Consider the following 24,343-nt stretch of genomic DNA (forward strand, 5'->3'; position numbering starts at 1 on the left):
ACGACATGCGAACTGTCACCACTGATTCGCTCCCCGGAAAATGAAAATGACATTAACCAAGATGGCGCCGGGCGACACAGAAAAGTGATGCGAGAAGAGAACAACAAACGACTCAACTACACAGCGGTGTGCATTTATTTAGCCCGGGCGACCGTTTCAAGCCGGACTCCAGCTCGTTACCGAGAAACTCGCGGCCGCCTCCTGGCAGAGCGCAGCGGGAGTCCGCGTTAGCCAGCTAACTGTTCGCTAAGCGGCTAGCCTAGCTTGGCTAGCTAACTGCGGAAGGCGAGTGAGGAGCAGGCAGCTCGAAGTAACCTACGAGCCGACAAGTCAAGCGGGGCGTTTTAAGCGAGGCGTTTTGAGTACAGTACCAGTTCTCCAGTACGCATCGGGTCCAGACCAGCGGCCTGTGAGGAAACTAACGTTACACCTTTGTGAAGGAACGCTTAAGAAGACGAGGAAAAGGCGTCATCGTTGCTGATCTGACGCCATGGCTCACTCTCCTATTCAGGGTGGCCTGCCCGGGATTCAGGTAAACACTTTTAGATTTGTTTATTGGTACTATTGGGTAACCTTTGGAGGAAGTTTCAGTTTTTTTCTACCCGATAGTCGTTTCCTCTAAGCTTCACCTCGGAAGTTCTGTGTATCCCACAGAAACGCTGCATTCGAATCACCGGTGGTGCTTTCTACAGTCAAGTGCCCCTTTATCACCTTGTGTGTTGATCGCTATTGGGATTTCCAGCTTCTTGTCTGCTTTTTTGTCCACATGTAAAATGTGCACGTATTACGTTTATTATAAACGGTAAATAAACGTCCATCTCACTTTTTGACAACAGAAGTGGACGAATCAAGATCGTGGCTGTTTTGTGACCACAGTCCGAAAGCTACAAGATGCTCAATATATTTTACTGCTAATCAAGAATGAGCAGCAATTTTTAGTCAAATACTTGTCACTGATTGAATATAAATTAAATGTATAGTTCATCAGTCATAAGTAGCGAGCGACCTTGGCATCTCTGCCTATCACATGTTATTAGTTAGCCTTTAGTTTTTATCAGTAATTTGACAGTTATGGTGTCAGTCAATCACAGCGCGTGTCTGCTTAGTGCATTAAAAGCCAGATGTCAGTGAAGCTATAGATGATGTATTTTTCGGCTGCAACTAATTGATTGTCTTTATTATTACATTTCGAGATGTGTCTGTTTATTATTGCAAGAAAATTATGGTTATTGACAAATACATTAACGGCTAATGTCTTCATCTATAGTTTCAACACTACAGACTGTGGACATTAATTAAAAGCCTTTTATTGTTGTTGTGTGGTTCCTATATGCCACTTATGGTATAGTTGAATGATGTTATTTATTGATTTACCAAACTATGCGTGTGTACTTAAATGACTGCGCATACTACAGAAATACAAAATTGTGTAACGGGTTCACGTAAAAAGTGCAGGTTTAGACTAAAACCCTGCAGGTTGCCGTGCAGATGGAGAGCTGGCACTGAGCCTCCAACCCCGAGGGCGTGGTGCATGGTTGACAGTAGCCGTGTGGTGCAGATGGGAGAGCATCAGACGCATGCATGCAAGGTTTAGTCAGCTTTAGTTGTTGCTGTAAACGTGCTGACTGTGGATATGACATGTGCATTCCCATCATGTGGGAATGTGGTCACTGCCCCTGTTGTTTTTCCCCTATTGTCTTTACAAAGCAAATGCCTCAACATTTAAATTTTCACCTGGGTGACTGATCACAGTACTGTTATCATAGTGTTTTGGTTGTGTTGTTCCTCCTCTGCTTTATTCCGCACCGCTCTGCCTCTTTGTTTTTGTTTCAAAGTCCTTTTTGCTTTCAAATCAGCAGCTCCCTGTGTGCTGGTTCAGTGTTCAGCTCATGCCCTCTTCCATGCCATATAGGTTTGACTGCTGTGAAAGAGCACTTTTACAGGAAACTGCTCTCTGGGGGACTCCACAAGCAATATGCTGTGTGTGTGCTAAGGGATAATCATCTTAGGGCTAGGTTACCTGATAAATTGAGCATTAAGACTAACTATTGCTTAAGATTTTGTTTTTCTCATCTATACAATATATATTATACATACTTTTTTATGATTTATTTTTATAATTATTCATGGAGACTATGGCTCTTGAAACTCTACTCTGGCAGTTTAGGCTAATGATTGTTGTACATTGAGGGAAATTGGACTGGCCAACTTGAAACCATTACTCCCTCTCTTCTGCTCCATGGGGACACAGGCCATTTAGTTCAGTCAATAAATCAGGGTGTAGTCCTTCAGTTTCTATTTAGCCTTTATGGTAGAGGTCATTAATCCTCAGTTATGTTTGTCTCACATTGTCCACTGAGTTTGGAAGATAAAGTTGTTTGTAACCAGACTGGCATCAGCAAATGATTTAATATTGGATATGATGCGGTTCTGTGCTGCTGCATGTGGAAGGCTTTTACAGTTTTTGATGATGTATCTTTATTCTAGGCAACAATCTGTGGACATCTAAAAATTTGCATAAGTATCTGAGCAGTGCACAGTAGGGATGTCACAAGCCAAACCTCAGGATTACCACAGCTAGTCAAGGCAGTTGATCAGTACTCAGCCTGTTTAGCTTCTCTGTAGAATGTTTCCCTCACTTTACACTGGCAGTTGTCTAGTAAGTGCCAGACTACAGTTGTCCAGTTAAACCACAACAAACCTCATTTAATACATTGAACTGTCAGCAAGTAAAACATTATAAATTCCTAGCAGGTGGTTTCTAGGTTTGGTAATGAACACATTTTACCACACTAAAATACAGTTGTAGTCCACACAAAGTAGTTGTATAAGGCCTGTCTAAATGTTGTGCTAAAGACACCTTGCCTCTGCAGACACACAAAAAAGCTTTTAGCAGGTGTCTTCAGTTGTTTGTCAGTTAGTTTGAACATTTTAGATGCAAAATGTATGCTTTTATTTGCACATTTATATTGACCTGTTTTTGTGAATCCTTACTTAAAACGCACTTTATTCTAATTCCTCATATTCATTTCTCTGTTGGACAGAATTTCCGAGCTGACCCAGAGGAGCTTTTTACCAAGCTGGAGAGGATAGGAAAGGGCTCGTTTGGTGAAGTTTTTAAAGGTATCGACAATCGAACTCAGAAAGTTGTGGCCATTAAAATTATTGATCTGGAGGAAGCGGAGGATGAAATAGAAGATATTCAACAGGAAATCACAGTCCTCAGCCAGTGTGACAGTCCCTTTATCACCAAGTATTTTGGATCTTATCTGAAGGTAGGTGTTAATTCTTAGTAAAAAAAATATAATTTTGCTAAGATGTTAGTTCTTGTTTAGCATAATTCATATGTCAGTAGATTGTTCGTGCATGTGTGCAATGTAGGTCAATAAATAATGCAAGAGGACAATAGGAGCAGTACTGCCTTTAGTATGGCACAAACTGCTATGAACTTACAATGGACTAACATTCCTCTTGCTCTGTTATTAGTACAGACCTTCAGCATGTGTATTGATATATTACAGGTGAGAATGGTATTTGTCTTGTAAAATGTCTGTTTGCATTAAGCATTTATTAAACTACTGCTAGTAGTGCTGCTGTTGGGCACATCCAGCCAAACAGTTCAAAGGTTGGCTTAAAGTAAGAGTCTGTGTGGTTGAGTAATGTTTTAGAGAAGAGGAGGGAAGTCACAAGGCAAACGTCTGCTTCAAGTGTTAAATATAGTAGCGTGTAACTGCACCTGACTTACTGTGTTTTTACTTGCTAAAAACCATAACCATTAGGGACCACAAGCTATTACCTCAATAAACATTCATAAGAATTATTATTAAAATAGGTTTCAACAATAACTAAGACATTTTAACAATTTGAAATTAGAATTCATGGCAGTTGCATTGGATTGCATTATCGAGGTGTGCCTAATAAATTGGACACTGGGTGCATAAAGGGTAATTGGTATTGGTGGTAGTCCTCTTCTTTTTTTTCTCATGTCTGTGGCACTACTGTAATTCTGTACATACTTCCTCACATGAATATGTGTTTGTTATTGTTTTTCAGGGTACAAAGTTATGGATTATTATGGAATATTTAGGTGGAGGTTCAGCTCTTGATTTGGTGAGTCTGCATCAGTGGTTTAAATATAATTCTACCACCAATTAAGCAATCTATAGATTATTATGTTATTTTGTCATTTGTAATAATGCATTAATGGGTGTTTTTGAAGAAATTAGGACATTTTTAAAGAAGCTTGTGTAATTGTAGGCATGTCACACCGATCGTATTTAGATTCATGTTACCAACATGAATTTAACCGTCAGCATAAATCGTTTGGGTAAAGTCTGTTTTATCCCATCCTGTAGCTGGAACCAGGTGCACTGGAAGAAACGCAGATTGCTACAATCCTCAGGGAAATCCTGAAGGGCCTCGAGTATCTGCACTCTGAAAAGAAAATCCATAGAGATATCAAAGGTAAGACCTTAAATGCCATCACCTTGACGATTTACGAGCTCATAAATGATGGGACTTTGACACTTTTGGTTTTCATTTTAAAACGTGACTTATTCAGTGTGTGTGTTCTCCAGTTGCTGACAAATGTTAGAAAAGTTTATTCCACAGAGGATATGTAGTTTTTGGTCAATAGGAACCCTGTCTCTTGATGGATCATCTGTGTTAAATCCTAAGACAATTTTCACCCCATAATATAATACTGACGTTTTTGAATGTTGACTTAAGTACTGTGTGACTCTAAGGCTGGTGTATGAAGTGTCTCATTATTCCCCATCTTCAGCCGCCAACGTGCTGCTGTCAGAACAAGGTGACGTGAAGCTGGCAGACTTCGGAGTGGCAGGACAGTTGACAGACACGCAGATAAAGAGGAACACGTTTGTTGGGACACCTTTCTGGATGGCGCCGGAAGTCATAAAACAGTCTGCCTATGATTCAAAGGTCAGAATTAAGCCAGCACAAATCTACTATGCTTATTTCATCTATAGCAGTAAGAATATTGAAGTAAAACACTATTGCAAACTGCAACAACAGGGTGACGTAAGCATGGTTATATAATGTCATACTTTGTGTAAGTAAAGGGTTGTTACTGACCCAAGGCTAATATCTAATTGCTAATATCTGTTGTAAAACTGAGGTTAAAGTCTGTTCATCACATAATAAAAATCAATAAATGCAGCGGTTAATAATTGCTTAATACTTTTTGCAAAGAAGATTTTCTGTGCAAAGTCACTCTTAAACGAGTTCTGGCTTTGGCTAAGTCTTTCTTGTGTGAGCTGGGTCGACTGTGTTTAAATGTCATGTTTTTGTATAACCACATGAGTCAGTGTGGCTTGACAGCACATCCACTATGCCGGTCTTCAGTGTGCAGGGCTTCCTCAAATACACCCCTGTGGCTCACGTCAGCCAGTATTAATGTCATTTCACACAGCACTCTGTCAGCGTGCATGTGAGAGACTGTTGCTAGGAGGGAAATATATTGCATGTCCTTTGTTTTGTTTGTTTTATAGGCAGACATCTGGTCTTTAGGAATAACAGCAATAGAGCTGGCTAAAGGAGAGCCGCCTCATTCTGAGCTTCATCCTATGAAAGTGTTATTCCTCATCCCAAAGAACAATCCACCAACACTGGAAGGAAACTACAGCAAACCACTTAAAGAGTTTGTTGAAGCCTGTTTAAATAAGGAGCCTAGTTTTGTAAGTGTGAATGTTATTTGTTTGGTGTACTGTACATAAGAATAGAAGAAATTCTAACAGCCTCTGATTGCTTCTTCTCAGAGACCGACTGCCAAAGAGCTGTTAAAACATAGGTATATTGTAAGGCATGCCAAAAAGACGTCATTTCTGACAGAGCTGATCGACAGATACAAGAAGTGGAAATCGGAGCAGTCTCGGGAAGAATCCAGCTCTGATGAATCTGATGAGTAAGTTGTCTTTACCACCGCCATCTAGTTTAGGTGATAGCAAATGCTACCAACTCTGACTACGCTGATGTTTCTGAAATCCTGCTCTATTGTAGGGAGCCAGACGGCCAAGCATCTGGAGGAGACGGTGCTGCCAGTGATGACTGGATTTTCAACACCATCAGGGAGAAGGACCTGAAAAAGTTTCAGAATGGGGCAGCGCAGCCTGCTGAGCGTGACAGGAAACAAGTGAGAGCATATACACTCGGAACTGTTGATCACCTTACATGCTTAGACAGGTCATTTTATTTTGAAAAGGGTTCTCATAGTTTCTTTTGCACTGTGAAATCAACCCTTTTCCAGGTGCAGCAGGTGCAGGACAGTCCAAAGAGGCCTTTGTCACAAAGCGTATCGTCAATCTTTTCCCCATTGTTTACTGAGGTAATGCCATTACTCAGCTAACATCATTAAAAACCTTCACTGCTTCTCTTGGCTCATCAGCCAGAAATGGATTTGCCTTGATTTATTTAGGGATCACTCATCAAAGTTCATCCTGAGGTGCATCGTTACTCCCTACCTGAAAACTGTTGTTGTTGTTGCAGTTGAAAAAGAAAAATGAGACGAGCAATGGCAAGCCAGAGGTTGCAGAGGAGTTACGGGAGGCCATTTTCTTAGCAGAAGAAACACACCCAGGCATCTGTGACTCCCTGGTGGCTGAACTAGTGCAGAGACTTCAGAGGTAATTCAAGTTGTAATCTAAAATGATTGCTCACTGGGGTAAATATTACCATTTCTTCTCCGTTTGTCAGGTTTTCTGTGCCACAGGCGGCTGCCAATCAGTGAGAGGAGCTGCGTCCAGCTCTGCTCTAATTTTCCACCCTGGTGGCAGCAGTCAGATCTTTTTCACTGACCTCCACACTTAGGATGAAGTCTCCCAGGAAGGTCTCCGCCATTTGTTTGCCTGAAGCAAATCTTGGCCTAGTTAATGTCTGTCTATGTGCTACCTACAGACGGTCCCATTGCAGTACAGTGAGTGGCAAAGCAGTTGCCACCTGCTATAAGATGTCCTTTCTCAATACCTCCTTTACAGCTCTTTTATTTTGAGGGCAAGGAGTCTTGAGTTTGTAGTGATTTTTGTGGCTTTTTCACAGAATTTACTCTCTTAGGCATTCTTTTGGCGAAAGTTCTTTCTTATCAGTTGTGTGCATGCATGTGTGACTGCGCTAAGATATCCTGAAGAGTGACAGTGGGTTGAAGCATTATATTGAAAACTCAGGTATCCTGCATTAAGTGGATTGGATCCTCTGGGAGATGGAAAGAGCTCTGCAGGGTGGCTGTACAGTCCTGTAAATAGTCACATTTCTAAATATTCATGAAAAAATATTGGAGAGTTTGTAATGGAACCACTGTGTACAAATGGCCAAATGCAACATGTAGATAATGGTTGAGAGGTAAATATTTTGAGAGACTAAAATGGCCATAAATGAGATTGCCTTGCCTTTGTACTTCTTTTGTATATCAGTCATTAATTTTTCAAGTTGTAAAACTTCTTAAATACTTATCCAGTGAATGAAAATGGCTGCCCTCTCGCTTGTTATCTATTGATTTATCATATATTTCTTAATTCTTAAATTTTGGTTTCACATATGATGCTGTGGCTGTAATGATTTTGTAGAATGTACACACAAGGCTGGATCATCCAAGCTCCCGCTCATTTTAAACAAGGGATGCTCTTTCCAGCTGTAATTCCACAAGGCCTCAAGCTGTGTTGCTTTGTTGAACTTTGCCTCACCCTCTTGTTGTTGTTGTTGTTGTTTTCGTTTTGTTTTGCGTGTACTTGATTGATCAGTTAAACTGATGTCTAATCTATTCATTCCATTAACAAAGGGCAGTGCCATCATGTACTTTGTAAATCCGCAGTCTCTCTTAGTCTTCCTAGGAGCTGCAGTGGTACTGTCTATTCTCAGTGTACCTACAGCTTTAATTGCACTTCAGTATAAATGCCTTTTAACTATAACAAAGTAGCCATAAAACAGTAGCATGAGACTTAGAGTATTTTGCAAGAATGCACCTAGGACAAAAGAAAGGTCCACCTTAAGTCTCACAGCTTGGACTCTGCCGTTGGTGATGCCTGGCTGTTCCTTTACATTTGGACTTGTTACACCGCTCACAGATGTACATCTTAACATGAAGCCAGGACGCGTCACTGCTGTTACTTGTGACTCTAGCTGGGGATCGTGCGTGACAATAGAAGCGGCCCCAGCCTACTGTTTGGCCTGCGCGGTATGTGTTGTAGCATACTTCTACGGGGCCGGAGGAATGTTGAGCCCTGAAGTGAGTCGAATCAGCCTTAGACTATTTGCGATGAATAGGATCAGCTTTAAATTTTTAAGTCAAGTGTTTTGTTGCAGTTTCCCCATGTTATAAATGCATATGCTGCAAAAACCATATTTCTTGTTCCTTGTAGAATTCTGTGCGCATGAACAAATGGAGTCATTTTAGTTCTGACAGGTGAAATTTGTTTTATGGGGTTGGTCGTTCCACTTGCCTCAGGGCAAAACATGGTCCACTTACACAGTGGACGTTAGCACTGTGTATGTATTCACCACCTAAGAAAGATTTGTATTTATATCAGAGATGTCAGTTAAACACACCCAGTGGCCACTTTATTAGCCACGTATGTACAATCTGTTGCAACCCAGGATTAACCGTAAATTGAATTTAAGAGATAATGAAGTTTTTTAGCATCATAGTAATGCTTTTTTACTTTTATTTGATTATACTCCATTACAATTTTACTTCTTTATAGTGTTAATAAAATTTAATATACTTTTTCAACTCAAGTTAAAAGTTGAAGTGGTACGTTTTAAGTGGAGTATATTAGTATTTAGTAGTACTACTGATGAATATAAAATGGATTTCTCTACCAATATGACTAAACATCTGCTTGTGGTCATGGATGCAGCGAGTGCAGGGTTGCGTTACATTGTACAGGTGTGTCTAACAAAGCAGCCAGTTAGTTCAGTGATTGACTAATTCCATCTACATACCATTATATGACTTTGCTTCGTGTGCACAGTTTGTGTGAAAATGTGTCGGTACCACAGTTTAGCGCTTTGTGTCGGGCCATTATGGGTGAGGCTGCGGCAGAACCCACCCTGCAGTTCTTTACTTCAGGGCTGGCAGGTTCATTTTAGTGGCTTTAGACAGAACCAGGTTTCCAGAACATTACAACATTAGGTTGTTTCCTTTTGCCATATAGTGTTGATGCTCCCACATACCTAAAGTATAAAATAATTTGAGCAATTAAGTTTTCCCATAACAAAATGATTTAAACAGGATATTGCCACCACCTGGTTATCAAAGGCGGTTGAACATAGTCAGAATTCTATAAATTATATTGAGATATTGATATTAATGCTGTCTAAATGAATAGAGCTGTCCTGACTTTATGTATCCTACATTTTCCTCTGTGTTTTAAACTTCTTATATGAAGTGTGCCATGTAAACCTTTCGACCCGAGCTGAGACAAATTCAGTACAACCTGCACCTTCTGTCAAAAGTGACTCTCTTTGTAAGTCTTGGACTCAGTTTTAATGGTACGTCCCATGGCAAAAACATTACGTTGCAGTTCTATCCCCGATCCTTTGTGTGTGTGTGTGTGTGTGGCAATAAAGCAGTGTGATCGCAAGGAGTCATTTCTTAGCACAAATAGCCGTCTATTCTCTTAAACTATTTTTATAGCCCCAGAAGAGCAGTATTATCTAATAGAGGGAGTAAAGTTTGGTTCTGTGATGTGTTAAAAGTTTCACACTGGATCGCGGCCGCTCAGAGTACACATTTCATTTTGTGTGACTTTGCTGACAGTTTATAGTCCAGTATACATGTTTGGACAGCAGGACAGCGCTCTTGGATATTTGGTCAAATGATTAAAGGAGAAAATAAAAAGTGAAGTACAGATCTGGCTGACTCGTTTCTCTTTTTGCCAAGTCCATTATTTTTTTCCTTTTTACCTTTCATGTGACAATTTAGAGCAGGTTGATGGTGCCAGCATCGCCTCCAACATACCTTGAACTGAATTATTGCTGGTTTTAATTCTAACGTCTACAAGAAGCAGTGAATGTTAACATACAACACCATCAGCAAATACCTCACAGCAAGTTTTATTTATACATCCAAAAACAAAAGATCAAATTTCTCACACTATATACAGATATTACATACAGTGTTTGTACACATATTACATAATTTGTACACAAGAAAAATATACATAAAAATGTAAACCTTTGTATACAAAAAATACCTTAGACAAATTAAACAAGGACCAATAATAAAAGGTGACTAGATTAGCTCATCCTATATTTAAAAACAGTAATACAGTACATTCAATGAGTATAGGAATTTGTCAGCCATCTCTGAATTCAAGCAGTTACATGTGCCTACAAGCCCTGTTAACTTTGTTCTACGTGATGGTTGTTGGGACATTAAACTGGTGCAGTGACTAATCTCATGCTATGTGGATACAGCAGTATTGCCTTGCAGACATCTCATCCAACCTGATGTTTTGTCATTTCTTTCTTTTTTTTTTTTTACTGGGCACTGTGTTTGTGGCTGCTGCTATCGAGAAGCCCAGTCGTCTCTGCTGGAGCTACAGGTTTACACATCACGTGTTTTCTCTTTGGAAGAGAGAGACAGAACTGGGCCTTTGCACAGCTGGAGACTGGGGTCTGGTGCAGGCTCGGAGCTGGTGATAACAGCAGCTGTTTGTTTAATGAGCCTCCAAGCAAAATAACAAAAAAAACGAAAACAGGTGAGACAGATACGGGACATGAGAAACACCACCGGCCTCATCAACTCCTGTGCAAACCCATGAGAAAGTACAACATACTTTACACTGATGTTTTTTCTCCACATGAAGTGAAATGCAGATGCTTATATTCCAATGTATAATACCACCAAGTATCAAGCCAGTGGCCATTACCTAATATTGATATTATAATGCTCACACAAAAAGTTGGTGCCCCCATGCAATCTCCGACTTCTTGAAGTTTAATAGCTATCAAAAAATATTCTCCATCAGATTATTAAAAGACAAAATGACATCATACAAGCACCGACCCTTCTGACTTTTGATAGCCATTAAAAACAAAAGCTCATTCTACAAGACACAGGTTCCACTGAATACATTGCAAATAACAATTTCATTGCTACTCAATAGTTCACCAACAAACCCCAATATAGAGACTGCTACTCTATATACCTAATACTCAACAATGTCTGACAATCTGTCAAATGTCTAATATATCTATCAAAAGCCATGGTTGAACTGCTGTATGAGTCAATGACAGACAGGTAACGGAGTCCTCATTAACTTAAACTCTTAACTCCTGGTTTGCAAAATTTTTCTTAAATAACTGAGTAAAACACGCTTTACCTCAGATGTTCTCAACAACTTATACTATATTACACGTAGCTAACCAGCAAAATATTCATTTCCAGTGCCAATTCACATTCTATTGTAGTCTTAATAGTGGATTTCGTTGGACTCTAAAAATTCAATTTGCCATTTCAATCGTCACCAAGAGGCCATTGTATATGCGGACCAGAGAGCACCTTTGAGAGTAGACACTTATAGCCCCAGGAATAAACCATTATCATCTTTACTGAACACTGAAACTAAGAGACCAGGGGGAGGAGCTTAGGCTGACCTGGTGACTGTACAATTCTGACATGTTTTTTTTGGAGCCTGAATTCTGCAGGTGAAGTTACAAGTAATGAAACCAATACAACCTTCTAATGTCAGAGTTATGTTAATGTGTTTATTGCTTTAAGAACCTATATTTACCTTCAAGTGTCTACCAGGCCTCTCAGAGTCCCACAATCAATGGTGAGGTCAGAGATTTAGACATCTGAGCAAACCAATAAATGAGCACATATACAGTATACACAATATAAAAACAGCTGTTTAAAAGTATTTTGGTAAATTCGTATGACTTTGAAATCTGACTCCGCAAGATTCTCTATCATGATAACAGTTAAATAGTTTGAAACATAATGGATCACAAATATCACAACCTGTACTCTTGTTTTTCAAAGGGTGACGGAAGCAGTTTATGAAACACGTGGGAGAAAAAGAAACTGCAATGGCCGTGAGCAAGGCAGGGTATAGCTGATCAATTTAAGACAGGGCTACAGCTGGCGAAGCAAACTAAATCGACCACTGATTGAGGCTTCTATGAATTCTGAGCACTGTGACGCTGACCTCATCAAACTGACCGTAGCCTTCTCCCGAGGAAACCATGGGGCATTCAACAAGTGGACTCACACCGACTTAAAATCCCAGAGACTGCCTGGCTACAGAACTAAATTAGAAAATAGTGAGGAAACTCTGAGGTTGTGCAAATTCATTATCAAATAGTGCACTACTACCACATTGCACATATGTAGCAGACGAAGAAGGGTTGTTAATCAGAAGCCAGTTGAGTGGATTGTAAGTGACTGTGAGTCACACAGACCATCATGCGTCCAATCCAGGCTGCCTGCTCTCATTTGCTTTCCGTGAAGGGTGGTGTGGCGCTATTGGCACTTGCAGCAGTGGCACCAACTATTGAAAAGCCAGCGGGAGGCGCTGTAGAGCTGTGGCTGGGCTGCACGTCTTTCGGGATGCCGCTGTGGGAGGCCAACTGATGGCCAAAGGCCGCACTGAACTGAGGGAGCTGTTGCTTGGGCTGTGTGGAGGTCAGAAGATCGTGGGAGGAGGACGTGGGAGCAGGGGGAGTCGTTAAACCTGTCAAGCCACTCTGAGGCATTGCTGAGAGAGCTGCCATAGGCTGCAGCGTCACAGAGTGGGTGGTGGCTGGTGGGGTGGACAGAGAAGTTGATATGAGATGACTTTCCGATCCTATGAGATTGCCAAACTGCGTGGGGTCGGTAAGAGGGAGGGGAAGGTTATTCCATGAGCGTGGCGGTCCCGGCACCCCACTGAGAGGGACTTCCAGCAGTAGAGGGGTGTCTGTCTGAAACGAGTTAGCATGAGGAGACGATATGTGGTCACTGTATGGGGATGGCACATGTTCACTGCTGTAGTGGCTGTCTTGGGGAGATGATATGGGTGCGTCCGACTTGGCCAGAACATGGGATGCGTGTGTCCGGGAAAACGTTCGCTCTGTTATGCTGGGCTGCGTGAGGAGAGAGGGGGTTGTGGGGGCTGCTGTAGAGGAAGATGAGGTCATATGGGAGCATGATGTTGGGGGCTGGTTAGAAGGCTGAGATGGCGATGGCGGAAAGTGACCCCCGGTGGACTGCAGTATGTTGTCCTCCAGTTCAAGGCTGGGGAAGTTCTCTGTAGGGATGCGGCTGTTGAGCAGGTCCCCCATGGTCCCCGGCTGGACTGGACCAGGAAACACAGTCATGGCTCTATGATCCACTCCTTCAGAGGGGGTCAGGTCTCCCATGGAGGTCAGGCACACCAACGAGTCGGGGTAGGAGCCCATTGCCTGCAGTGCACGCACCAGTTCTTCAGCCTCTTCTGTAGTGGGGAGGAGCTCCCCATTCTTACCTACAGAGACATATGACATTCATGATTATTAAACCGACATAGACTAGAGGAGATCTTAACATGCCCTTTAAAAGCCCTAGTGACATTTGAGAATGAGCAGTAGGACAACCTTCGAACAAGTCAAAGTCTGGCAGGTCATCGGGCAGCCTAGGTAGTACATCAGAGAAATCCTCCTGGTTGAGCTCCAGGTCATTAGGAATGTCTGCCATGTCATTCGTGATATCATCAGGAAGCTCGTCTGTACTCAAATCTGGAGTTGAAGGGCTCCTGAAATAAAAAAGCAAGCAGTTGTAGTAAGTGGGATGTTCAAAAATGTGACACGATAGCCTGTGAGTGAGTTCTCTTTGACATTTGATCTTCGGACACTAAATTTTTAACACAGGAAGTGAAGTGCGCACCTGATGCTGGCTTGTGAGGGCATTGCTAGGCTCGTAGAAGGCATCCCCAGGTTTCCCTGCGGCAACGCTGGGGGGATGGGTTTCTGGGGCCTCCGCGGGCCTCTCCTCCGCTTCTTCTTGTGTTTTTTGGTAAGCGCCGGTGGTTTGGTCTTTTTGCGTGGCTTTCTCTGTTGCTGGTGCTGCACTCGCCGGTTTCCATCCCCACGCAGGAAGTTGTCCTATGTAGTTATAAGAGTGGAGGAGTTAGAACATAAACCCATTTGAAACCAAACACAGCAATCACAGACCATAAAGAGAATGTTAGAGCAAATAAGATATTGCTGACGTAAAGGTGAAAAGGTTAATACCATTCTTATGCTGCTATAGTGAATATGTTGCAATGCCTAAAGCCAGTAGCTGATTAGCACAGCTTAGCATTACAACTGAACGGCTGAAATGAGCTTTTCATGAGTAGGCAGGTGATTTTGTTACCTCGAGATAACTGTTTTTTAAGGTTTTCCCCTCTGTCTGCTAAGCAAAGGTGGCTGGCTGCTTATTGTAGGTTGCTTTGCCATCCAGACTGTAAAGTGTACCTCTTTGCAAATAAGCATATTGAACGCGGAACTTACCATCTTTTTGGCATGCTCTTCACAGAGGGGGGTCTGGTGTGTGATATCAAACACGGGGATGGAGCACTGCTGACCATCTGCAAACCTGGCTGTGCAACTAGTGAAGAGCTGTTGAGAACGATTCAACAGAATGTCTGCAGAGAACAATGAAGGAAATAACGCAGCGTGCCAGACTACGGAGCGTGTGATCACAGTACATCACCACACAAGTGTACTGCACATCACATCATATAACGTCAGATAAACCATGTACAGCTAAAATTAAATCGAATTCTAAATTACATTACAAAATGGCAGCAGTTAGTTGTGTTGCACTGCTAGTGACTCGCTGAACAATCGGTTACACGCTGCAGAGGATACGTTGAAAGCAGTGTTGAGTGAAGGGCAAAGCTCTGTTTTTGCAGGCCTGGCCCTTTGTGCTGCCAGTGCAGGTTCCTGTATCTGTGTTCGGCTGTTTTCCTGGATCCCCACTGTAAAGACAAACATTTGTCACATTTTGTAGATTTAAAATTAGCGATGAAAGCTTTGTGACTGGTTTAACCGAGCTGCTACATAGAGGGAGGGTATTCTAACTATCTCGCTAACATAGACTGATATGGTATTTGTGAGGATACCTTAAGGAGCTTCGAGAGGCACCACGCAACTCCTGAATCAGTTTCCCAGCACAGTCGGGATTTTTGTTGGCAGCGTGCAGCAAGGCTTTGCGGAAGGCATAGCGGTATCTCTTCTGGCGGATACTCGCCCTCTCCTGCCTACACATGTGCTTGTATTTCTCCTGGAGGTACGAACAAAGCCTAAGTAGTCGTGTTCTCCGGGAGCAACCACTGTCGTCTTCCAGCCTGTCCAACAAGGCGATTGAAAACAGTTATGAAAGGAACTGTCAGGTCATCATTTACGCTCCAAGAAAAAGACATTAAGATACAAACCCATTCTGTGGCCTCCAAGAGCTCTGAAAAGGAACAAATCTCTCAGCCTCCTCTTCATCATTATCATCATCGTCATCTTCCCCACTGTCTTCTGACCAGTCCAGTCCTGAAAGAAAACTTGTTAGATGAGCTTATCTATTGGAAAAAAGGTATTTGCTACAGCATATCCCAAAATAAGGCACAAAAGGAAAAAGTCCTGTTTCAAAGCAGGTGGTTAATAAGCAAAAATTATGCACCTAGATGAGGAAAGAGGTCTCCATGCTCCTGGTGCCTCTTGGCACAGAGGTGCACCAGATGTTGCAACCTGGCCAAACAGCTGGCAGAGGGGGAGAAAGCAACAGGACGCATGACAACCACGGGCCACTGATTGTTACTGCCACCGTTCTTGCAACTGACAGGCAAGTGAGTAGCAGTGAAAGGCATTTTCCTGCTAAGTGATGGCCCAGTAGGTTGCACTGGACTGGGTGCTGCATTAGAGGTTATCCCTGGAGGCAGAAAGTTGACCGTCTGAGGTGGTGGTGGATTGCATAATAAACCCTGCTGCTGTCCTGGTAAAATGAAGGAAGTCACACTGGAGTGCTGGGGTGGCTGGAGAAGACCTGACTGCTGCCGTGGGAGGTGGGTGCTGAGCGGAGAGGAGGGCTGGACACGGGGAACAGGGGAGGGACTAAAGTGCTCAGGAGGTGGCTGGAAGAGGTCTGTGTCTTGGCAGAATTTCTGGTTAAAAACCAGCCGACTGTGTAATTTCTTCTTGATGGCATTGCCCTTCCGAGGAGTACCCATCTCCTCCCCGTCTGTGTCCTCCTCATAAAAGGCAAAAGGGTCCAGGAGTTCCCCATCAGGAAGGGGTAACAGGCGAGTGCAGGGGGGAGATGGTGGAAGTTCATCTAGACCATTGGGAGCTTTAAGAGCTAAAGAGGGCACGGTTATATTGAGTGCCACCGAGTCCAGGTGAGCCCGTGAGCGCATTTCCTCCAAAGCATCATGTTTCTTTTTCCGTTCCTTCTTAGGGATAAAGCCGAGAACCTGCAGGTGGCTGTTACAGTACCTGAGAAATAAGAAAACATCCTTACTACACTGTAATCACTTGTAATACTGATTTTCTGTGACATGTGCACACAATCATACACACCTGCGGTCTTCAGACTTAGGGATGGGGTTAGTACATCGCTGGCTGTTGTACTTGGCCACATATTCACATTGCTTGAAGGGAGCTGTCTTGTCCTCCAGGACATGCCGGATGCAGAAAGCATAGCCATTTAATCTGCGCTGCTTGCAGAGCTTCGGGCTGTACGAGCACAACGGCTTATTGTCCACCTCTGAGAAATGTATGTGTTTGCCTTCATACATCACGTGACTCTTGTCCTTGACAACATCAGCTGATGGGAGAACGTCAGGGAAAACAGCAAAACAAATATTTAGTGAGCTGCTCAAACTAACAAAACGTATTAATGGCAAATCAGACTTAAATGACTTTACAACACAAATGCAAAATTACTCGTTCATTTTGATTATTGATTTGTCTAAAGCGTTACAGTCTAAGACAAACGTTTTACTCTGAATATTAATTAGTTGCTTTCACACACCCCCCCCGACTGCCAGCGTCACAATCTCTCTTTGGGAAATTGGTGCTAAACACATAGTGTGCGATCTTACTCCATAATCCCTTATTTATCATTGGAACCCGCACCTAGACACAGTTTGTGGACCGCTTCAAAGTTTAAACAGACACTGTACCAATTTAAGCATTATATTTTATTTATTGTACGTTATTCTCCTACTTCAACTAAACGGGAAACCTGCTAAGAAACGCAAAGTTTCTTAATGTACAAAGTTTGAATAGGAAACTGCTGGCGTGATACAATACACACGTTGGTCACTACTGGAGCTAACGCTAGCCGTCCAGCTTTATAGTGTTTCCCAAGTTGTTTTCGAGCACGTTACGGTTCTGACAGCTGAGATCCATTTTAAACACACAGACACAGATCGACTTGATGTTATTTGTTTTATGCATTATCCTAGATAAACATTACCAACTTTAGTTTATGCAGCAGCCAGACAGCAAACTGAAAGCAACTACCATTCGAGTCCAGGCACCTAGCTTGACTACATTAGCTTGGAGACGATTAGTATATAAAAACGCTATAATATGAAATGGAAATCAGACCTACGTTTACACCAATAAATAAGACACAGTGGCACCCATCTTCAACTAGAAATACACATTATCAACATAGTCCACAAGTGAAAAGACATATTTGCTAGTTAGCCAGAAAGCTAATAAGGCTAAAAACACAAACCAGTAGGCGGTAGCTAACCAGGAAACGGAAACATAAGCAAATGGCAAAGCTATAAAAGGCCTATTTTCACTGTGTTTTTACATACAAGATAAAATAATTTTAGAAAATACAAACTTTAGGTTATTGGCCCCAGTCGTGTGATGTTGTGTGCACAAAACAATACGTTTATGACCAAATACTTCCTAACAAAGGGTCTACATGCGAGGCTTGAGGCCTATCCCCGAAGGCCTCGGCGAGCACCGCCATACATTACAGCTACTATCATTACAATATACCACATTAGCAATCAACAGCACCTAAAAATGTCTACCTTACGTAACCCCTCATATTTACACAGGGCACTAAGTCAATTCGTCAGAGCACAAGCTAAAAAAATAAACGAATCATAAATAGAGGGCCTGTAAGCCTCGACAGTGCAGCGGTCTGTAGTACAATGCCTGGCCGCCGGAAGCCTCTGCAAGACGGTACAGTCGCAAATTGAAACCGAGGCTGGAAACGACTCCGCTTACCTTGAATTGGTATGGGCTGTGTACGGCGTTCGATCCACACAGACGGCCGAAATGTCTATTAGGATCAGCTAGGCTATTCGCGCATCGATAGTCCAGATAGGAAAGGAACAGGGATCTTCATCGAGCTCGAAATATCTTCCAATTAGAGTGTATGGAAATGCAGGCAATCCAGAGCAAATTACAAGCAGTAGGTAGGCTGCTGAGGATTTTAGTTGGATCCACAGCAGACTCCTCACAGCACCACTACAGGCACTGCGGGGACATGACAACAGTCTGCTCAACAACAACAACCTCTCCTACCATATTGGAAATTCAACTTTGTTATAAGCGCCTACAATGTCAGAGTGTGATGGTAATCTGTTGGTGAGACATCTGATGGAGGACGCCGCTTTTTTCAAACACGCTGGCTGACAGGTCCCGTGCAGCGGTGCAGCGTGAAGTCCACCTGGACCACGGCTATCATCCTCCATATGAATGACTTATCAGCTCTGCTGCCACACTGTTGCCGGCTGTTCACTGATGGACCACGTGCCCATCAGATACCAGGGCTTCACGGTACAACACAAAACCTTTCAAATGCCACTGAAGCTTTTAACTTTTAATTATATCATTAAATAAAAACAAAGTTAAAACGTGGAATCTTCACGATTCATTAAAACTACAAAATTATTTATTTAGATAAAATATAAATAAATAGCTACACTTTTTAAGATTACATTATAATTTACTTTCAGGAAAATTTAACACTAAATGCTGGTAAAGGTACAGAATGACAACATCCTAGATTTAACTTTAAAAGACTGTTTCAAACCTTTGGTAATTTCGACTAAAATGCAAATGTACTAAAAAAAGTGAAACAAACTCTCTAGGATTGCATCACAAGAAATGGATTAAACCTAAAGTTACAGTTTTACTGTGCAAGTACTGCAGACAAGTTTCTGCAAGTTTTTAAAGTAAGTTACTCGGTTCCACAAATAAACACTTGGACCTAGTAAAACACCAGTGCAAGGAATTAGACTCTTAGGAATGTGCAAATAGCAGAGTTGTGCGTTTTTCAGAAGCTGAACGGTTATCCGTTGTGCCTTTTAACATATGGCTGGCTCGTCCACAGCTTGTGCTCCCTCGTTGACAGCTTTCACGCATTTGGCCATCGTCTGAGACGCTCTGCTTATTGGATCTGTGGGTCAAAAATGAAAGCGTAATTTAAATGTGACTAAATGTGAACTGTGACCAATTACCCAGATACAAATTGGACTTTACTAGAAACTCTCATTTATGATTGTTAAAAAGGAGCCTGGAGAATAAATAGATGATAAAAAATTAAAATGGCATCAATAAATTCCTACTTTTTAATGTGACAGTGTAACACCTGTACAAACAGCCAAGCAGAGAGAGAAAATATTGGAAATGGCACTGGTACTTCTGATATTTATCATTCTTCTCTTATAAAAATAAATGTAACATTACTGAACTTGTAGAATAGTTAAAATACTGCCATCTTGCTGTTGTCTAATGCTATGTTTCCTAGAAGATATGTTTCCTATATATACACCCTTAAAAGGTATATACAGTATAGACACAGTTCCATGAACAGAAAACCATTTGAATTAAAGAGCAGTGACCCACCAGTCATATAGAAGTCCTTTACAGTAAGCTGTGGGGGAACTAGAGGTGTACTGAGGACAGCTTGGTTTACTGTCTGAAAGATATAAGGCAGATATCAACATCATCAAGTGGATAGAGATAAATTAACAGTAAAAACAATAACACTTAATAAAGCTTTATTAGCTGCTCTTATCAGGTAAACATGCTCGCAGAAGATAACAGCTGACCTTATACAATTCATTAGCCTGCTTAAAGTAGTTGGCTTCCTCGACATCGTCGTACCGCACCAGGTTTGGGGAAACCTCAGTCAGTCTGTGACGCACTTCATCAAGAGTATCATAGGGCAGAGTCAACCCAGCAAGCTAAAATGGGATTGTAGAATACATAGAATTTAGTCTATTTTTCATGTTGCTTGAAGTATAATCTGATCACTTTGTTTTGAAGGTCACCTCAGAAATGGCTCTGATGATTATCCAGTCTTCCCTAGCCATTCCTGGAGGAGTCACCGCCACTCTGGTCTGCTGCGCACGGCCCTCAGTGTTCACATGGGTGCTACATTTCTCAGTGTATGCAGCTCCAGGAAGTATAATATCAGCCATTGGTGCTCCAACATCACCATGGTGACCTAGGAAGTTATGGCAATGAGCTCTGAATACAACCCTATAGAGTGGACACACTAAGGTAAATAGCTTTCCTCTGGGTTTCCTTTGATGCTCTTCTGTACATGCAAAAGCTAATATAAATATAAATACTATGCAGAAATTGATTACAGTGAGGGACGATATAGATATGAAAGAGCGTTTGCTCATACGGTATGCAGTGAAACAGCTGACCTTGGTAGATGATGATGGTATCCTTAGGTAGGTCTTGGCGAGTAATGCAGCCAGCATCAGCTCCTAGTAGAAACAGAACTTTGGGTGGGTTCTTCCTAATAGCCTCCACTCCTGGCTTGTACCCAAGATCAAGTGCAGCCACTTGACTGGCAACCCTGAAATCAGACAAAATAGTACAAATACTATTATAAGTAAGACTGCTACACTGTTTTTTTTAAGTTTTGTCTCCAAATTTCTGAGACTGTGACCTGTGAAGCACATTAAGAATCTTCCATGATTTCTCAACTCCGCTGCGGAACTTGTTCTGGGCAATAGTTGACACAGCTGACATTATGGCAGCTCCATCCTCTCTCTGCAAGCAACCGCTACCAACCACAACAACAGGACGTTTCGCATTATCTAAGACCTGCAAAGGAAAATAAACACAATCATTAGGAATCATTTAAGTGGACTGCTAACAACTATGCGGTCAGAGTGATACCTGACAGAATGAGTGAGTTCCTGCTGCAATTTCCTGAAGAATTCTTGGAGAGTCCCCAAGATGTTCATAGGTATAACTTAAGTCCACTTCCTTTCCAACTACAGCCACTTGTAACTCATTGTGAAGCCAACTAGAAGAAACATGACAAGTTTAGGTCATTTCTTTTTACATACCAGAGATACTTACATTCAACTTACCTTTTTCTGATTCGTGCATTGAAAAGAGGAGCCTCGTAGCGTGGGTTGGTTCCAACAAGGAGCAGCAGGTCAGCCTCTTCAATGCCAGCAATGCTGGTATTTAATAAATAGCTTGAACGCAGGTCAGTCCTTCAATAAGAGTGAAGAGGAAAAATTTATCAACAGCGCTACTACACCCAGCTCTAGGATCGACGTTTGCAATCGTATGGTCATACCCAGCTCCAGCCAAGGGGAACATCTCCTCAGTGCACAAGTTTTCACTATTTAAACGGTTCAGCAAGTCTTTGAGGGAAACAAGAGCCTCAGCATCCACCAACCCTCCGACCACAGCAGCTATATCATTTCCTTTAACTCCTTGTAACTGTCAAACAAAACATATTATGTTCACAATCACACAGAAGATGTTAAATAGGAAATTTCATCATAAATTATTATGAGAAATATTACACACCACTCCAGCGACTTGAGTCAGTGCATCTTCCCAGGTTGTGGGAACCAACTGCCCAGATTCATTTTTCACCATGGGCTGAGTAAGCCTTTGCCTCTTAAGTCCATCATAAGCAAACCTATGCGGATCGAGGCCAACCAGAGTTCAGATGTGATGCAGACATTATATGCAAACCTGTATCTGTGAACCACATTCCATGGGACTGAACAGGAACCTGGTTTTGTCAGATATCCACTCCTCATTAATATCTTCATGAAGACGAGGCAGGATTCTCATCACTTCTCCACCGCGGGTGCTCACAATAATGTTACTACCCACAGCATCTAGAACATCAATGGATTCCGTCTTCCTAAAGAGAAATATAAAGAGAACATGAGAAAAAAACACAGTTCTGACAACAGCAAGATTAAGAAAATGTAGCTAGATTTCAAAAACCTGGTCTCCCAAGGACGAGCAGTGAATGCATATGGTTTAGAAGTCAGGGCCCCCACTGGGCATATATCAATAATATTGCCAGATAACTCCGACATGAACATCTTCTCCACATAAGTCCCAATCTGGAGGTCATTGCCTCTGCCAGTGGTGCCCATGTCCTCCACACCTGCGATCTCACTGGCAAAGCTGTAGAACAAAAAAAAGGCTTATTATCATGTTCTCAAATTACAAAGAAACTCATTATTCTAGGTTATACTGTATGTGACTCACCGCACACAGCGGGTGCACTGGATACAACGAGTCATAATAGTTTTAATGAGAGGGCCAATGTTTTTGTCTTCCACAGCTCTTTTACCCTCTGTGAAGCGGCTGCAATCGCTGCCAAACTGCATGGACTGGTCCTTCACACAAAGAAATGCTCAATCTTTCAAAATACCTCCAAATGAAAGAATGTTTATTTATACACAGCCTCATTAATGGAGACACATTTAACACTGACTTTCAGCACACAGTTCTAGCTGCTTTACCTGTAGATCACATTCTCCCCCTTGATCACAAATTGGACAGTCTAATGGGTGGTTAGCCAGAAGAAACTCCATCACACCCTCTCTGACAAAATTAGAAGTCATTTTTATAACATGCCAGATTACTTTATTAGTCTTGAAAATAAAAAAACACATTAGTAACTACCATCTTACATTTATTAGTAGATTATATTCATTGTGCTTATTCCTACCTTGCCTTTCTTGTTTTTTCAGAGTTGGTTAAAATATTCCAACCCTTCATGACAGGCATGGCACAAGCTGCCACTGGCTGTAACATAAAAAGGCAGTAATTGCTTTACATATAATACAATAACATAGCGTGATGTTTTTTTTTTCTAGACTGATACAGAAACCACATACTTTTGGAACTTTCTCTATCTCCACAAGGCACATGCGACAGTTTCCAGCCACTGACAGCCGTTCGTGGTAGCAGAAGCGAGGGATCTGCATGCCTGCCTTCTCGCATGCCTGTCAGACAGCACTGGGGCGTTAGATCAGAGGGGATGAGTCGTAATTCAGGCTGAATTGTCTGTTACCTGCAGCACAGTGGTCCCTGGCTCCACCATGACAGGCTTCCCATCCACGAACACCTCCACCAGGTTACTGGCAGCAGCTGTGGCTGTAGCTGCCGCGCGAGCTTCAAAAGAACCAAGCACCAGATACAAGTTACATTTTTAATGGACTGGCTTTAGGATTACAACCTGTAATCCTGCTGTATAGCTAATCTATTAGTGGACAGAGTGGTGAGTCATGGTGAGAAATATCTGATGAGGAGGCGTATTTTACTTACCATTGTTTGTTACTGCAGTTCCTGCTTTAGTGATCGCTGCGGGATAGAGACTCCGGCTCGCGGCGTGCAAACGCAACATGCTGGAGGAGAGGTGCGCGCGCGAGCTAGTTTGATTGACAGGTCGGCGCTAGCTGCGTCCAGGCTAAACGAACGCTAGCTAGCGCTAGCAGGCGCTGGAACCAGGGGGAACTAGCAGCGGATTGTAGCTGAGCCAAGAGTTACAAGAAAAAGAAAGCCACCGTATTTTAATTGAAGCCACGGGACCCCTCACGTTTAGAGTCTGACAGCCCGCACGTTTGCTCAAACGTCCTTAGCTAACTGGCACCATTAGAGGATCTGAACTGTACAACAGGATACCGTTAAAGTAGGTGAGGTCACATTAGAATAGCGCGTAAATAAGTAGTGAATCTCAGTTTACGTTCCACTATGTAATCTAGCATAATGTCATCTTGCTAAAAACAAGCGTAGAAAATGTCAGATGAAAACTGCTCTGTAAATCCACATAGATCTACGACTCATAGGATAAGACCTTACATGCGATATACATGATTTCACGTTACTGAATATTGCGTTTGCGGTGGCCAGTTAACTTACCTTGCCAGTGTTTGCCCTCACGCAAAATGCCTGCCACGCAGATTGTGCACTGTCAGAGCTATTGTGCTGCGTCACAGATTAAGTAATCCTACGGTCCGTAATCCAAACAGGAAGGCACCAACTGGATTTATGGGCTTCAGCGCTGGGAGACACATTTCATGTGGGCAGAACAGCGGGCTCGTCTTGATTTAGACCGTGTGTGTGTGTGTGTGTG

The 24,343-nt window shown here is 42.3% G+C and overlaps 3 protein-coding genes across 4 annotated transcripts; 1 reads left to right on the plus strand and 2 right to left on the minus strand.

Moving 5' to 3' along the window:
* The first annotated feature begins 29 nt into the window (after window positions 1-29).
* On the plus strand, window positions 30-9,860 carry stk24a (serine/threonine kinase 24a (STE20 homolog, yeast)). Its single transcript, XM_029136572.3, has 11 exons — window positions 30-532; window positions 3,045-3,275; window positions 4,054-4,110; window positions 4,356-4,464; window positions 4,784-4,941; window positions 5,511-5,696; window positions 5,778-5,923; window positions 6,019-6,151; window positions 6,266-6,343; window positions 6,505-6,641; window positions 6,712-9,860. Exons 1-11 carry the CDS (start codon window positions 491-493, stop codon window positions 6,743-6,745), a joined length of 1,311 nt encoding a protein of 436 aa, XP_028992405.1. The 5' UTR covers window positions 30-490; the 3' UTR covers window positions 6,746-9,860.
* Window positions 9,861-10,049: 189 nt separating this feature from the next.
* Window positions 10,050-18,674, minus strand: LOC114847135 (INO80 complex subunit D). The gene is made up of 10 exons (XM_029136564.3): window positions 18,202-18,674; window positions 16,525-16,771; window positions 15,629-16,440; window positions 15,393-15,498; window positions 15,081-15,305; window positions 14,827-14,936; window positions 14,467-14,600; window positions 13,859-14,076; window positions 13,570-13,727; window positions 10,050-13,460 (listed from the first exon to the last, which is right to left on the minus strand). Exons 2-10 carry the CDS (start codon window positions 16,740-16,742, stop codon window positions 12,448-12,450), a joined length of 2,994 nt encoding a protein of 997 aa, XP_028992397.1. The 5' UTR covers window positions 16,743-16,771; window positions 18,202-18,674; the 3' UTR covers window positions 10,050-12,447.
* A 164-nt stretch (window positions 18,675-18,838) lies between these two features.
* On the minus strand, window positions 18,839-24,320 carry LOC114847137 (NADH-ubiquinone oxidoreductase 75 kDa subunit, mitochondrial-like). 2 transcript variants are annotated; one of them, XM_029136570.3, is made up of 19 exons: window positions 24,130-24,319; window positions 23,536-23,741; window positions 23,282-23,382; window positions 23,106-23,213; window positions 22,937-23,013; window positions 22,728-22,809; window positions 22,471-22,601; window positions 22,201-22,386; window positions 21,980-22,114; window positions 21,769-21,883; window positions 21,533-21,678; window positions 21,318-21,446; window positions 21,121-21,250; window positions 20,888-21,045; window positions 20,640-20,794; window positions 20,256-20,431; window positions 20,034-20,168; window positions 19,828-19,900; window positions 18,839-19,378 (listed from the first exon to the last, which is right to left on the minus strand). In XM_029136570.3, the coding sequence occupies exons 2-19, from the start codon at window positions 23,612-23,614 to the stop codon at window positions 19,287-19,289; spliced, it is 2,208 nt and encodes a 735-aa protein (XP_028992403.1). In that variant the 5' UTR covers window positions 23,615-23,741; window positions 24,130-24,319; the 3' UTR covers window positions 18,839-19,286. The 2 variants fall into 2 exon arrangements, with proteins under 2 accessions (XP_028992403.1, XP_055361238.1); XM_055505263.1 differs by lacking the exon at window positions 23,106-23,213 and having other exon boundaries at window positions 23,536-24,320.
* Between the last annotated feature and the right edge of the window lie 23 nt (window positions 24,321-24,343).

The sequence above is a fragment of the Betta splendens genome, chromosome 21, assembly GCF_900634795.4.
Source record: "Betta splendens chromosome 21, fBetSpl5.4, whole genome shotgun sequence".
NCBI classification, from domain to species: Eukaryota; Metazoa; Chordata; class Actinopteri; order Anabantiformes; family Osphronemidae; genus Betta; species Betta splendens.